We start from the raw sequence: 14,834 nt of genomic DNA, 5'->3' as shown, positions 1-14,834 counted from the left end.
CTGATGTGTTCAGGCCTGAAGCTGGTGGAAGCACCTCAGAACCTGACACTGGCTCTACCCCACAGCTTCCAAAAGGTACAGTTGAAGTCGGAAGTTTACATACACTTAGGATGGAGTCATTAAAACTCGTTTTTCAATCATCCACAAATGTCTTGTTAACAGACTATAGTTTTGGCAAGTCGGTTAGGACATCTACTTTGTGCATGACACAAGTCATTTTTCCAACAATTGTTTACAGACAGATTATTTCACTTATAATTCACTGTATCACAATTCCAGAAGTTTACATACACTAAGTTGACTGTGCCTTTAACCTCTCTTGGGTAGGGGGCAGTATTTTCACGTCCGGATGAAAAGCATGCCCAGAGTAAACTGCCTGCTACTCAGGCCCAAATGCTAGGATATGCATATTATTAGTAGATTTGGATAGAAAACACTGTTTCTAAAACTGTTTGAATGATGTCTGTGAGCCACGAGCTGACCAGGCGCGTTCACGTGAGAGAGTTAGCTTGCGTTCCATTGCATTTCTGAAGACAAAGGAATTCTCCGGGTGGAACATTATTGAAGATTTACATTAAAAACATCCTAAAGATTGATTCTATTAATCGTTTGACATGTTTCTACGGACTGTAATGGAACTTTTTGACTTTTCGTCTGCACCTAGTGATCGCGCGTCATGAATTGTGATTACTGGGCTAAACGCGCTAACAAAAAGGATGTATTTGGACATAAATGATGGACTTCATTGAACAAAACAAACATTTATTGTGGAACTGGGATTCCTGGGAGTGCATTCTGATGAAGATCATCAAAGGTAAGTGAATATTTATAATGTTATTCTGACATCTGCTGACTACACAACATGGTGGATATCTCATTGAGTTGGTCTCTGAGCGCTGTACTCAGATTATTGCATGGTGTGCTTTTTCCGTAAAGTCTTTTTGAAATCTGACACAGCAGTTGCATTAAGGAGAAGTGGATCTAAAATTCCATGCATAACAGTTGTATCTTTTAGCAATGTTGATTATGAGTATTTCTGTAAATTGATGTGGCTCTCTGCAAAATCACCGGATGTTTTGGAACTACTGAACATAACGCGTATTGGAGTGGCCATCACAAAGCCCCGACTTCAATCTTATAGATCATTTGTGGGCAGAACTGAAGAAGTGTGTGCAAGCAAGGAGGCCTACAAACCTGACTCAGTTACACCAACTCTGTCAGGAGGGATGGGACAAAATTCACCCAACTTATTGTGGGAAGCTTGTGGAAGGCTACCTGAAACATTTGACCCAAGTTAACCTGTTGGGGATGGGGGCGCTGTTTAGACTATTTATGCTAATGTGGCTAATTTTTTAAACGGCTTCCCACAAAATCCTTGATCGTACAATATGCATATTATTATTATTATTGGATAGAAAACAGTCTATAGTTTCTATAGGAGTTGAAATTTTGTCTCTAAGTGGAACAGAGCCCATTCTACAGCAATTTCCCTGACATGGAGTCAGATTTGAGAAACGTTGGCCACTTTTCTGAAGTCATTTAAAAGGGCTCTGTCGTTGCTATGACTATACGGACACTTCTTACGTCTTCCCCTGGATGCCTTTACGTGATGACGATTCCAACGGGCTCGATTGCTCGTTCACAGGCCCTACAAATGAAAAAAACCTTTAGCTAGCAAGTCTTTTCTTGCTGCGTAACGCGCGTGGAAGACACCGACCCTCTCCTGTTCCAAGCGTTAGTTTAGCCTGTTATATTTCTCCGGTCATCTTTTCACTCGTTATAGGAGTTACAAACATCACAAAGTAGTTAATTTAAAGCGTTTTATAGCAATTTATATCCGTTTAGTGCGATTTTGGGACATTTATTTTTGCAACGATGTGAAAAGTTGGGCACGCTTTTCAGTTCATCCCGAACGTAGTTGACATTTCCACATGGCAAGAGGACAGCTTTCCACCAAAAGACGATTTCTCCCAAGAAAGGATCCTTTGCCCAAGATACTGATGGAAGAACAGCTCAAGGTAGGACATTTTTATTATGATAAATCGTGTTTCTGTCGAAACATTTTAGTGGCTTAGGACGCCATGTTTTTTGACGTAGCTTCGCTTGGCGCAAACTGTATTGAAAAGTAAGGATAAATTAAAAAATGTAATAACGCAATTGTATTAAGAATTAAATTGTCTATCAATCCCTGTCCACCCTATATTTTTTAGTCACGTTTATGAGTATTTATGTATAAGAGTAGATCACTGTCTAAGTGGCGCAAGGACGTTTTCTTTACCAGCTTGTCTACATTTCACATTGTCTAACCATGATTTTGGTGGCTAAATATAAACATTTTCGATCAAACTGTATATGCATGTTGTAATGTGATGTTACAGGAGTGTCATCGGAAGAATTCTGAGAAGGTTAGTGAAAAAATTAATATCTTTTGGCGATGTTGACTTTTATCGCTCACTTTGGCTAGAATCAATGCTGGGCTGCTAATTGCTATGTGCTAAGCTAATATAACGATTTATTGTGTTTTCGCTGTAAGACACTTAGAAAATCTGAAATATTGTCTGTATTCACAGGATCTGTGTCTTTCGATTCGTGTATGCTGTGTATTTTTACGAAATGTTTGATGATTAGTAGTTAGGTAAACACGTTGCTCATTGTAATTATTCTAGTCCATTTGTGATGGTGGGTGCAATTGTAAACTATGCCATCTACCTGAAATATGCACTTTTTTCTAACAAAACCTATCCCATACCATAAATATGTTATCAGACTGTCATCTAATGAGTTTTTTTGTTGGTTAGGGGCTATAAATATCTTAGTTTAGCCGAATTGGTGATGGCTACTGGTGTTGGTGGACAAATAAAAGATGGTGGAATATGCTAATGTGTTTTTAGGTAATAGATGTACATCTTTACATATTGTGTCTTCCCTGTAAAACATTTTAAAAATCGGAAATGTTGACTGGATTCATAAGATCTGTGTCTTTCATTAGCTGTATTGGACTTTAATGTGTGAAAGTTAAATATTTTAAAAAAATATTTTTTTTGAATTTCGCGGCACTGGTTTTTCAGTGGGGGGGGGGGGGGGTGCCGCTAGCGCCACGCTGATCCTAGACAGGTTAAACAATTTAAAGGCAATGCTAACAAATACTAATTGAGTGTATGTAAACTTCTGACCCACTGGGAATGTGATGAAGGAAATAAAAGCTGAAATAAATCATTCTCTCTACTATTATTCTGTCATTTCACATTCTTAAAATAAAGTGGTGATGCTAACTGACCTAAGACAGGGAATTTTTACTAGACAGGGACAGGGAATTTTTTCTCAGGAATTGTGAAAAACTGAGTTTAAATGTATTTGGCTAAGGTGTATGTAAACTTCCGACTTCAACTGTAAGACACCAGAGGCTATTAACATAACACAATTATACCACAGATGTCAAACGTGAAGCAGTTTAGGTGCATTATAATTGGACCAAAATGAGCTGTGTCCCAAATGATTGTTTAGTTTGGCTATATGTGTTGTTGTCCTGCTGTTACACTGCACTGTCTGTTTACAGCCTGCTAAGCTCCAGGCAGAGGTTGTTAAGGTGGAAGCACCCCTGGCCTTGACTTTACCCCACAGCTGGAGCAACCCTAGCCTTAACCCTGGCCCTGACCTTACCCCACAGCAACCCTGGCCCTGTCCCTGGCTCTACCCCACAGCTGGAAGTAACCCTGTGCTTAGACTGGCTCTACCCCACAGCTGGAAGTAACCCTGGCCATGACTCTGGCCCTGGACTCTACCACCCCCCCCCCCCCCCCCCCCCCCCCCCCCCCCCCAGTTCCCACAGGTAAGAAACCAGAGCTTATTAACATAACTAAATTATACTACAGAAATGATATATGAAGCATCTTTGCAGTTCAGATCAATCTGGACAGTATTACAAATGATTGTGTATTTTCTGCATTCCATTTAGAATGCTGGTCAAAAGCAGTGCACTTTACAGGGAATAAAAATCCATTACATTCGCATCCGGTGACTGGATGACTGTGGCTACAGCCCAATCAGAGATGGTCCTACACAGCCAGTCCTGGATGCTGAAGAAGATTAGGCTAACCCAGGCCAGGTTGCTGGAGAGAGGAGGCACCCACGCATGGACACCCATGTGACTGAGCCTAGAGGATCATGGGAATGTTCTGGACAGATGTTGGTGGGGTTGGGTGGGTTGTGGCCGGGTGGGCTTAGACATCACATTAGTCTCAAATGAGGAGAGTGATTTCTCAGAAGAAGATCAAGGAATTATCAAAAGAAAGTACACAAACATTTTCAGGGCTGGTTTGTTTGTGAATGTGATATTGGATGTCAATTAATTTACGTGTTTCTTCAAGGAATGGTCCACTGACCCATCATGTGGGCTGTGTCAGTGTGCTCACTGATTATCTGAGAAGTCGGACACAAGCAAAGCTGTTTCCACCTACACAGCTGAAATTGTCCGACTGAGATCTCTAGTATAGAGGCTGTGGGAAGAAGCATTAAAAGAGGAATGGAAGAAAGAAAGAAAGAAAGAAAGAAAGAAAGAAAGACAGACAGACGTCCTAATCAGCCATGTTATAATCAGAGTCCCTTTGGTGTAGGGCACGGAATTTAAAAAGTCACAAAAGCATGTTTTTGTTTATTCAATGATGGAGGGCAAAACTGTCATGTCATTAGATTTATCAGGCAGCATGGCTGTCATAGCAGTGAGTGGAGCGCGAGAGACCACCCTTGAAGAAAATGTGAAGGGTGACCAGGGGCAGACCCTGCTGCTGCTATCCCCAGAAGGACACATGGCACCCTGGGAAATCCCCTTGTTCTCAGTGACATCATAATGAAATCCCCCACCTCCTGCTCCCTGGCTGCTAGCCCATTAGAAAAATGTTTGGTCTGATATAACAACAATGAAATAACCTATGAGAATGTCTTATTATAAAGTCTGGGTCTGATCAAATATTGAGTGCCAATTCAATTTCAATTCAGTGAATTCAGGAGATAAATCTCGGTTCAATTCATAAGTAGGTTCAATTCATTCATCTTACATGATACTAATTTTATTAATGAATCAAATTTCAATTCACTTCCTAATCTGAGGGAGTTGGAATGGAAAGGACTCCACCACTGACCACACAATCTTTTTTTTTTTTTTACCCCTTTTTCTCCCCAATTTCGTGGTATCCAATTCGTAGTAGTTACAGTCTTGTCTCATCGCTGCAACTCCCGTACGGACTCGGGAGAGGCGAAGGTCGAGAGCCATGCATCCTCCGAAACACAACCCAACCAAGCCCAATGCATCATGACACAATGCCCATCCAACCCGGAAGCCAGCTGCACCAATGTGTCAGGAGAAACACCGTACACCTGGCGACCCGGTCAGCGTGCACTGCGCCCGGCCCGCCACAGGAGTCGCTAGTGCGTGATGAGACAAGGATATCCCTGCCGGCCAAACCCTTCCTAACCCGGACGATGCTGGGCCAATTGTGCGCCGACCCATGGGCCTCCCGGTCGCGGCCAGCTGCGACCGAGCCTGGACTCGAACCCAGAATCTCTGGTGGCACAGTGCCTTAGACCACTGCGCCACCCGGGAGGCTCACAACACAATCTTAACAGAGACTTTGCTCATGAACTCATGCTTAAGTCTCGTTAGATCAACACGTTGAGAAAAGAGGTCAATAAATCCTTCTAGAACGCCAACTGTCTTTCTCTGTGCCGGGACCACTATAGGAGGACGGAGTGGTGCTCCGTGTCTTCTGTTCAGTTTGACAAACGAGACAGCATCTCCGGCCTGCAGCAGGTTTCTGTCTCTATCTCTTAATAGCATGATGTTTGGGACGGGATCTCCTGCAGGCTGCAGAACACTGATGGAAGAGCGGCAGAGAGAGCGTCCCCGCCACAGATTTCATCTACCCACAAATGCTAACCTTTTGCCATAGGTGTGTAAATCCCAGGATCTAACCCTGGATGAGATACACACAGCACTGATTAAATCAGCTCCTATCATGCTCTCTGCTTGGTGACCACATCAGAGCAGCCAGCGTGAGGTGGGAGTTGCTCTCCATGCCCGGACGTGCGCGCACACACACACACACACACACACACACATGAATGCACAGAGATATGAGCACGCTAACAAATGCATATCCAGGCCTAGTTCTGCAGGCAGTTAGTCAGCTTGATAGAATGAGCAGAGCAACACATGTAGGGGGAAGTTGCTGTAGCCCTGGACTGAAAACCAAAGGAGGACGAAAAGGTTGGCATCATGTAGGGGGAAGGGGAAGCTGCTGTAGCCCTGGACTGAAAACCAAAGGAGGACGAAGAGGTTGGCATCATGTAGGGGGAAGGGGGAGCTGCTGTAGCCCTGGACTGAAAACCAAAGGAGGACGAAGAGGTTGGCATCATGTAGGGGGAAGGGGGAGCTGCTGTAGCCCTGGACTGAAAACCAAAGGAGGACGAAGAGGTTGGCATCATGTAGGGGGAAGGGGGAGCTGCTGTAGCCCTGGACTGAAAACCAAAGGAGGACGAAGAGGTTGGCATCATGTAGGGGGAAGGGGGAGCTGCTGTAGCCCTGGACTGAAAACCAAAGGAGGACGAAGAGGTTGGCATCATGTAGGGGGAAGGGGGAGCTGCTGTAGCCCTGGACTGAAAACCAAAGGAGGACGAAGAGGTTGGCATCATGTAGGGGGAAGGGGGAGCTGCTGTAGCCCTGGACTGAAAACCAAAGGAGGACGAAGAGGTTGGCATCATGTAGGGGGAAGGGGGAGCTGCTGTAGCCCTGGACTGAAAACCAAAGGAGGACGAAGAGGTTGGCATCATGTAGGGGGAAGGGGGAGCTGCTGTAGCCCTGGACTGAAAACCAAAGGAGGACGAGGAAGTTGACATCATGTAGGTGGAAGGGGAAGCTGCTGTAGCCCTGGACTGAAAACCAAAGGAGGACGAAGAGGTTGGCATCTATGTGATTTCCACGTTTGGCGAGTTCAGGGTTGACCTTGGAAAGATGCCTGCCATTGGCTTCTCTCCTCTCTGTTTACTAGACACCAAGGCACATTCTCCAGTACTCTATGCACTCCACATAGATGTATTAGAAATGGCATGTAGCTGCATTTTCTGCATTTCCCATCAGCAATTTTCCATGATTTATTATGTGTCATTTGACTATTTACTGAAAGCGTTGTCTTATTCCTATCCCAAAGCGTCTCTCTGGGAGACAGAAAGAGACAGAGGAGGAGAAACACGTACAGTTGCTTGGTATTCAGTTCAGAGCTACAGCAGCCTCCCCCATCTCCCTACACGTGTTGCTCACTGATGCACTCTGCTCCTTCCTGTCAAGCTGACTAACGGTATGTATCATCTGTGCAGTGTAGGTCCACAGGGCCATTTGGGACACAGGCTTGAAAATAGAGCCCTGAACAGAACAGGGACAAGGAAGAGCTTCATCAAACGATTTAATTGACGTTTACAACAGTCCCCCTTTAATCTGGACTGCATCCAATACCCTTATATTTGCTGATATACAGATTTGGCGGTAGATGTGGGATGGGAGGGGTATCGGTCGTCTATTTAGTAAGTAAGCTTTGTCCGAGCCAGAATGGCCCATAGCGCACGAGGCTATCTCCTGTTTCTGTAGCGTGAGGCAGATTGATGTACAAGTACTCCCGCTGGACAGGGCGCTAGTCTATTGCAGGGCATATCCGGCGTATGTGACAATAAAACATCTCATATAAACAACTCTGTGAACACGTTTCCTGCGTTGAATCCAAAAACATCAAGGACACACGTTCTTTATCAAGTGAAAAGGTACAAAAGTGAATATTAACACAATCGTTTCATTTACTCCAGCAACTTGATTACCGGTTTTGCCTGTCAAATTGTACTTTTTGTCGCTTTTTTCCGTGACAGTGACCAAGCAACAAAAAACAACAATCAAGCCGAAAGCCTCCAAAACCAAAATCTCTCTACGGATTACAAACAGCAGGTGGCCCGGAATAGAATTACAGTTTCACAGGTGGCGCTTTCATTCCCCCAGCCAGCTAGCCTATCAATACAATACACCACTGACCCAAATCAGCCGCCAAACCTAGTAGTCTGTATCCCCACTAGCCACCACTCACTCTAATGAGTTCTGACATCAATGCACTATTATGGAGTGGGTGTGACTGTGACTTTAGGAATCAACAAAGTCAGTCAGTATTTCCTGAGACCTGAGAGAGGTCAGACCACCAGGAAGCTAATTGACTTAGATAAGGGTTGTGACTAGATGGAGTACAGCTACCACCGAAAGTTACTTTTTGTAGCAGGTTAGGAGAGCATTTTAGCTAACCTTAACCCTTTTCCTAACCTAATTCAGTCCAGATTTGGATAATCCAGATTTTCTATCTGTAGAGCATCATACTATCAACAAACAATCTGTTGATAAGCAACTGCTTGCTTAGGTTATGGTTAGGTTTAGAATAAGGGTTAGCGTAATGGTTAGAGTAAGGGTTAAGTTTAGGGTTAGGATAAGGGTTAAGGTTAGGGTAATTCTCTTAACCTGCTGCGTAAATTCTAACCTGCTATGAAAAACTCACTTCGTAGCTACAGTATATACCGTCTAATCAAAACTCTAGATAAGCTGTACTAACTGATACTGGTAACAAGGACGACCCACGAAGGAGCACTGGAGGCTTGGAGGTGATGACAAATGAGGTAATATACATTGGTCCTATGTTTCATAAACTGATATAAAAAAATCCCAGAAATCTTCCATACGCACAAAAAGCTTATTTCTCTCAAATTTTGGCACACATTTGTTTACATTCCTGTTAGTGAAGATGTATCGTTTGCCAAGATAATACATCCACCTGACAGGTGTGGCATATCAAGAAGCTGATTAAACAGCATGATCATTACACAGGTGTACCTTGTGCTGGGGACAATAAAAGGCCACTCTAAAATGTACAGTTTTGTCACACAACAGCACAAATGTCTCAAGTTGAGGGAGAGTGCAACTGGCATGCTGACTGCAGGAATGTCCACCAGAGCTTTTGCCAGAGAATTGAATGTTAATTTCTCTACAAATAATCTGACTCCAATGTCGTTTTAGAGAATTTGGCAGTACGTCCAACCGGCTTCACAACCGCAGACCACGTTTAACCACGCCAGCCCAGGACCTCCACATTCGGCTTCTTCACCTGCGGGATCGTCTGAGGAGGCGTGGGGGGGGGGTCATTCTGATTGGTTAGGCCTATGCCCTCCCAGGCCCACTCATGGCTGCACCCCTGCCCAGTCATGTGAAACCTATTGATTAGTGCCTAATGAATATATTTCCTTATATGAACTGTAACTCAGTAAAAAAATTGAAATTGTTGCATGTTTCGTTTATATTTTTATTCAGTATAGAACCTGAGTGAGCACACACACACACACACACACACACACACACACACACACCAGCTGGTCCCGGTGTGTGTAGCGATAGCACCTGCGTTCCCCTCACATGTTAGGTCAGTACGAACCGTAGCAGTCTCTTCATGTCCAATTTTGTGATAACGACATGCTCTCATCAAACAGACAAATGGTCAGATGGCTTTCAACACAGAGCATGGTGTGTCGAGGTCTCTCAACCAGCGACTGATGTGTTTCGAAATAAACTGCACTCAACACTTCCAGTTCCCTTAAAAATGACTGTCAGCTTAAAATGACTTCCTTTCTCATCTTTAACTCCCACACCCGCTGTTGGACGTCATTCCTTTCTTCGATAACCACTCTAGAACCTCGCTTGCGATTTCCTTTTCCTTGAGCATTTTTTTTCTCGAATGACCGTATTCAAGGAGATTATGATTTTCAGCACAGGAAATACATTATTTGTTTTGGAGTTCGAACAAGAACTGGTTTGATAAAGCACTAAATGTAACCAGTTGAATCAGAACTGTTAATCCGGGCCTGGAACAAAAGCCTGCTAACACACAGTCTGCAACCCCAGGGCCAGGATTGCACATCCCGCTTGTGAACAAAGTCTTTGTTTAAAATGTAAACCACCTACAAATCAAAATTACATCCTGGGACTTCAGGTTGACCTCTGGCAGAGAGAACAATATGATTGACTGCTGCACTAGAGGAGGTGGTCTGCTGATGTTATCTTTCAGGGGGAACTATTATGGAACTCATTAAGAAACAATAAACACAGAGGATGTCTCCTAATGTTGACCAAAAGGTGTGCCTGGGTTATGTACCCATATCCTTGCCAGTAAAAATCACAGACCTATCTGTTCACACGGGTGTAGGGTGAAGTTGCCCCTCAACGCTGACCTGAGGTCAGCTATGCTTTTTCCCCACTAATGGTTAAGGCTAGGATTGGGGGAGGGGACGCTGATCCTAAATCTGTACCTAGGGGAAACTTCACCCCGGAGCTTTCACACGAGCCGTTTCCAGGAAGTAGGTTAGAATATAGCTTTCCAGGACACACACACCAGCCTTGTGACCCAATTTCCACATTCCTCATGTGTCTCTCAGGGAGTTCTGTGACGCACGGAACCTGCAGAGATGATCAACATTTACCTTCATAGGATATCTAGGCCATGAGGTATACATTAAAGAACATCTCTACTCATTATTTTGACCCCTATGTGAATCAGAAGCATATATAGCATGTGACTTTTCACAAAGCCTCATCTACGGGATAGAGGATTACTGACTGTAGATCAGTCTACTGTGGATGAGAGTACTGTACATGTGTTTCAAGCCGAGGGGATTCTATATAGCTACAGCTAGTGGATTAGCATGGGCGGTGCCCCTTACATCAGAGACATCTGATTGGATAAGGGCAGACGTCGTCACAGGTCTGATCCCTACAGATGGCCGTGGTTACCGTGGCAACGGCAGTGCTCAGCATCAGCATCACAGCAGAGCTTCTCGAAGCCATACCTCTCTATCACAGGCTTCCCTGTTCACTTAGTGACATCAACACAGTTTAATCCAAAACCTAAAAGGCATCAACAAACAGCAAGGCTTCTGAAGTCGCCATAAACGGACAAAGACAGAGACAAACACAAACAGTTTAGGTCATTTGCTTCTCTCAAAGATCAATCGGGTTCATGACAGTGGGTATAATCTCTAGCTCGATCTCCCACCACTCGCAAAATGAGAGTGCTCAAGACCCATCTGTCAGTAGCTCCTCGGGACCTTTTCCTATGCCAGGAGATCTGCAGCACAGCTAGCCTCTACTGCAGAACAACAGCAGTGATCAGGCATCGCATTAACCAACACTGTAATACTGAACTGAAGGCCATTCACTCTGCCCTGTAGTGACTTCAATGTTAATCTGCCAAAGCGTTCAGGAAAGCGTAAAATGGCCCGTTTGCGATCCATCAATAACGTTGTATATGGATTCTGTCCAATGTCACTGTCGAGAAATGATGACGTGGATGTGTGCATGATAAGTCTGCGGTGGTATATTTTCATAACCTCAAATATGAGCTAAAACGCCAATCAGAATATATTCTCACATGAACACAAGCAATGTTGTGACACAACAACTAATAGTTTAGGCCACCTCAACATCATCAGCGTTTCCATCCCATTCTTTGTGCCACCCCTATGTAACAACCTCCCTCAGGTGGCACAGGCTAAACCCAGAGGCGTACCTGGCAGTTAAATCCATTGGAGTTGGGGTCCAAGCTCCCCGATAACATGGCGCGTCAGTGTGGGCAAGGATGCCCGAGATTTCTTCTTGGTTTTACAGTGGTCGAGAGACCGCAAGAGGGAAGCTCAGAATCCAAGCCCCGGACAGAACCTGTGCTTGTCGGCTGGAGGTATTGGCGGTAAGGTCGAGCCAGGCTCTTCTCACCGGTTCCTCTTCCCCATGCCAGCCAGCCTCCTCCTGACAGCAGCTTCGCAACACAAACAAGCGCTCAGACTGCCCAGCTCTGATCCAGACGGGCTCCGATGTTTCCTGACAAGCATCCATCCACCAATCCCCTGTGAGATTAGTGAGCTGCTGACATCACCGATGCTGGGCTGTGTGGTGTTGTGGCCCTCTTATCTAAGAGAGGCTTGTAGCTCAGTCACGGTAAGCAAAACACACACACACACAGACCCTTCTTCTGTGGGGTTCGAACTGAAAAACCCTAGGACTTCTCACCGCTGCACCTGCCACATCTGATCCATTCCACCTCATGTTATGAGGTGGTTCTACTCTGCAGTCATCCTGCGTGTGTGTGTGTGTGTGTGTGTGTGTGTGTGTGTGTGTGTGTGTGTGTGTGTGTGTGTGTGTGTGTGTGTGTGTGTGTGTGTGTGTGTGTGTGTGTGTGTGTGTGTGTGTGTCCTGCCTATGACACTACTGTACTCTGTCTGTGCTGCATGGTCAGCGGAACACTGTGGCAGAAACATGCTGCAATGGAAATGGATCCAGCGCTTCAAGCGATTCTTCTGCTACACTACCTAATGACACATTCCCAGTAGTAGTAGTACTGGATCAATAACAATTTAGGCACGGATGATAAATAAGATTGTTGGGGAAACTATCAGAAATGTGACGAAAAAGCACTAGCATCTCTCTTAGCTGTGTCTTCTCTCCCCCTCTCTCTTCCTCCCCCCCTCTCTCGCTCTCCACCCCCCCCCCCCCCTCTCTCTTCATCTTGCTCCCTCTATCCGCTATAATTAAACATCCAAGGGCGCACAGCCGGTCTAGGCACTTAGCTCGCTACAGTGGGGCTGGCTCTGCACAGTCGGATCACCCAGTCAGACAGAGATGCCCCACTGATCCAAGAACATTATGTCCAAGAGAACAGGCCTACCTCTGTCTGCTATACCCACCCTGCTCTACAGACCTCCCCCGTCTGTCCACACTGGATCCACTCCAGCCAGAAGACCAGCCAGGCTGACTGACTGTGTCTAGGATTAGGACTCAACATTCCGTCCCATCTTTACTACATCACACACTCTCCATCTCCTGTCTCCAGCCCTAACTCCTAACACCCTCTCTCTGCCCAATATATGCCAGCATATATATTTCTGATGTGGAATCAGAGCGCTTGACTCAAGTTTTTGCTTTAGTCTCCCGTTGATGTCAATGACTGATTTCTGTGAAAGTCTTGGTTGGGGAGCTCTTATCTCAACTCTGACTCAGGTCTTTGGAAGTATGCCAGATGGATGTTCAGTGATATTCATAACCAAGACAGTTTTAAATGGATACCTGCACATTTGCTGCATGAAGTGGCTTATCTGTAGTTGAAATCAAAAGGACTCATGTGTCACTGAGCAAAAGTAGTAGGACTTATCCTGCATGCTTGGCTTGGTATGAAAGCAGAGGTACTCACCACATTCTTGTCTCCTTGAGGTACCTGAGGGCTCTGGGGGCCTGGTTCCTGTAGATAACAAGGTCAACGTACAACATCAATTCACAGGACATTGTTTCCATGCATAATCCAGTCTTGCTTGGTTACGCATCTTCACACTGGAAGTCATTGAGTGCTACGCAATCACTGCCGGTCACCAGGTTTATAATACAAGTTACATGACATTTTTTGTTTGTCATACAGTGAGGATTTCCACAGAACACTCACTCATACTATCACCTCACGCACCCACACACGACTCTTAGCAACTATGGCAACGCATTGGGATTCAGGAAACACGCTACAGCTAGGCAGCCAAGAGTTATGGTGACAGGGCACTGCACTCTGCATTGAGTCAGTGAACAAAAGCATCCCATGTCATAGTCAACCTGGGGTCAATCTACAGCACTGGTTAAGTAGGCTCACACAGACGCCTGTTTTATCAATGTAATTTATCAATGTTTTTTTTCTTTTTCTTTATCAATGTTGTTTTATGATGACCTTTTCAGAAAAAGGGAAACAATGCTTTCAACAGCTTTTGAACAAAAGTCATATTTCTCCTCTCCCTGGCTTTGAGGCGAGAATCCAGCGCGGCGGCCATTCCTCAACACGCCATCACCGGAATGCTAAACAGGACCTGACCGCTGAAACAGGCACAGTCTTTGGACACCACTGAGTGCCGTCACCCGTTTAATAACATACGGTCTCTGTCCAACATGCAGAAGCATGTATAGATTACGGTTCATCAATCTTGTCTATGACCGAGGATTGACCATAGAAAGAGTGTGCCCTACAGGGTGAGAGAGAGAAAAAAAACTCTGGTTCTTATGGATGAGTGGTGTCTGTCTGTGGCTTGCCTTAGTAATACACCTATAGATCCTAATGGGTCCAATCAGATATCAGATGAGCCCGATGTCTACTGTCTAGTAGTAAACTACCATGACAGCATGGGGCCGTGAATTTACAGCTGTCCTTAATTATAGGAGCTGGCTCTGTCCAAAAACTCTTAAATGGCTTATTTTATTTGCATCATAACCAGTGATTGACAGACTGAATAGGACTTCACCATAGTTCTTCTACCTATGAAGACTTTGGTGATCAGTGGTGATTTTAGGTTGTGTCTGACTCGGAGTCCTGATGAATGTTCACAAGATGACAGACATTCTAAATCAGCTCCACCATAAGGTAATCCAGCAGGAGACCAAATGAACTGGAACCACAGTGCATACCACAGACACGTCAACTGCAGACTCAACAAGACATGGCCCTACATCATCCTTTATTAATAACAAAATGTGTCAGGTGTGGCATTAGAGGAGAAATTAGTGGATATAAAGAAAATTCTGCATTAGTAATAGGTAAATAAAGATGACCATATCTTTCAACATCAGGTTAATTACAGTATTCTATAGGTACTTGATGTTGTAGCAGACTAAGCAACAAAAATTCTGGAATTTTATTAGCCCACTTTGATGACACTATTAATGTAGGTCTATTGGTCCAGCAGAACAA

General features: G+C 44.7%; 1 protein-coding gene across 3 annotated transcripts in view; it reads right to left on the bottom strand.

Annotated features, from left to right (window-relative positions):
• Positions 1 to 14,834, bottom strand: part of LOC129859659 (sodium-driven chloride bicarbonate exchanger-like) — a 46,876-nt gene that overhangs the window by 31,295 nt on the left and 747 nt on the right. For 2 of the 3 annotated variants that reach the window (XM_055929708.1, XM_055929709.1), the window contains exon 2: positions 13,305 to 13,352. In XM_055929708.1, the coding sequence (XP_055785683.1) occupies positions 13,305 to 13,352 (48 nt within the window). Of the gene's footprint in view, positions 1 to 11,630; positions 11,987 to 13,304; positions 13,353 to 14,834 lie in introns of those variants that run through there. The other variant, XM_055929710.1, reaches the window with a different exon arrangement.

Source organism: Salvelinus fontinalis, chromosome 7, assembly GCF_029448725.1.
Source record: "Salvelinus fontinalis isolate EN_2023a chromosome 7, ASM2944872v1, whole genome shotgun sequence".
Classification (NCBI taxonomy): Eukaryota; Metazoa; Chordata; class Actinopteri; order Salmoniformes; family Salmonidae; genus Salvelinus; species Salvelinus fontinalis.
Note: the sequence above shows the minus strand (reverse complement) of the source record. Positions and strands in the feature narration are given on the sequence as shown.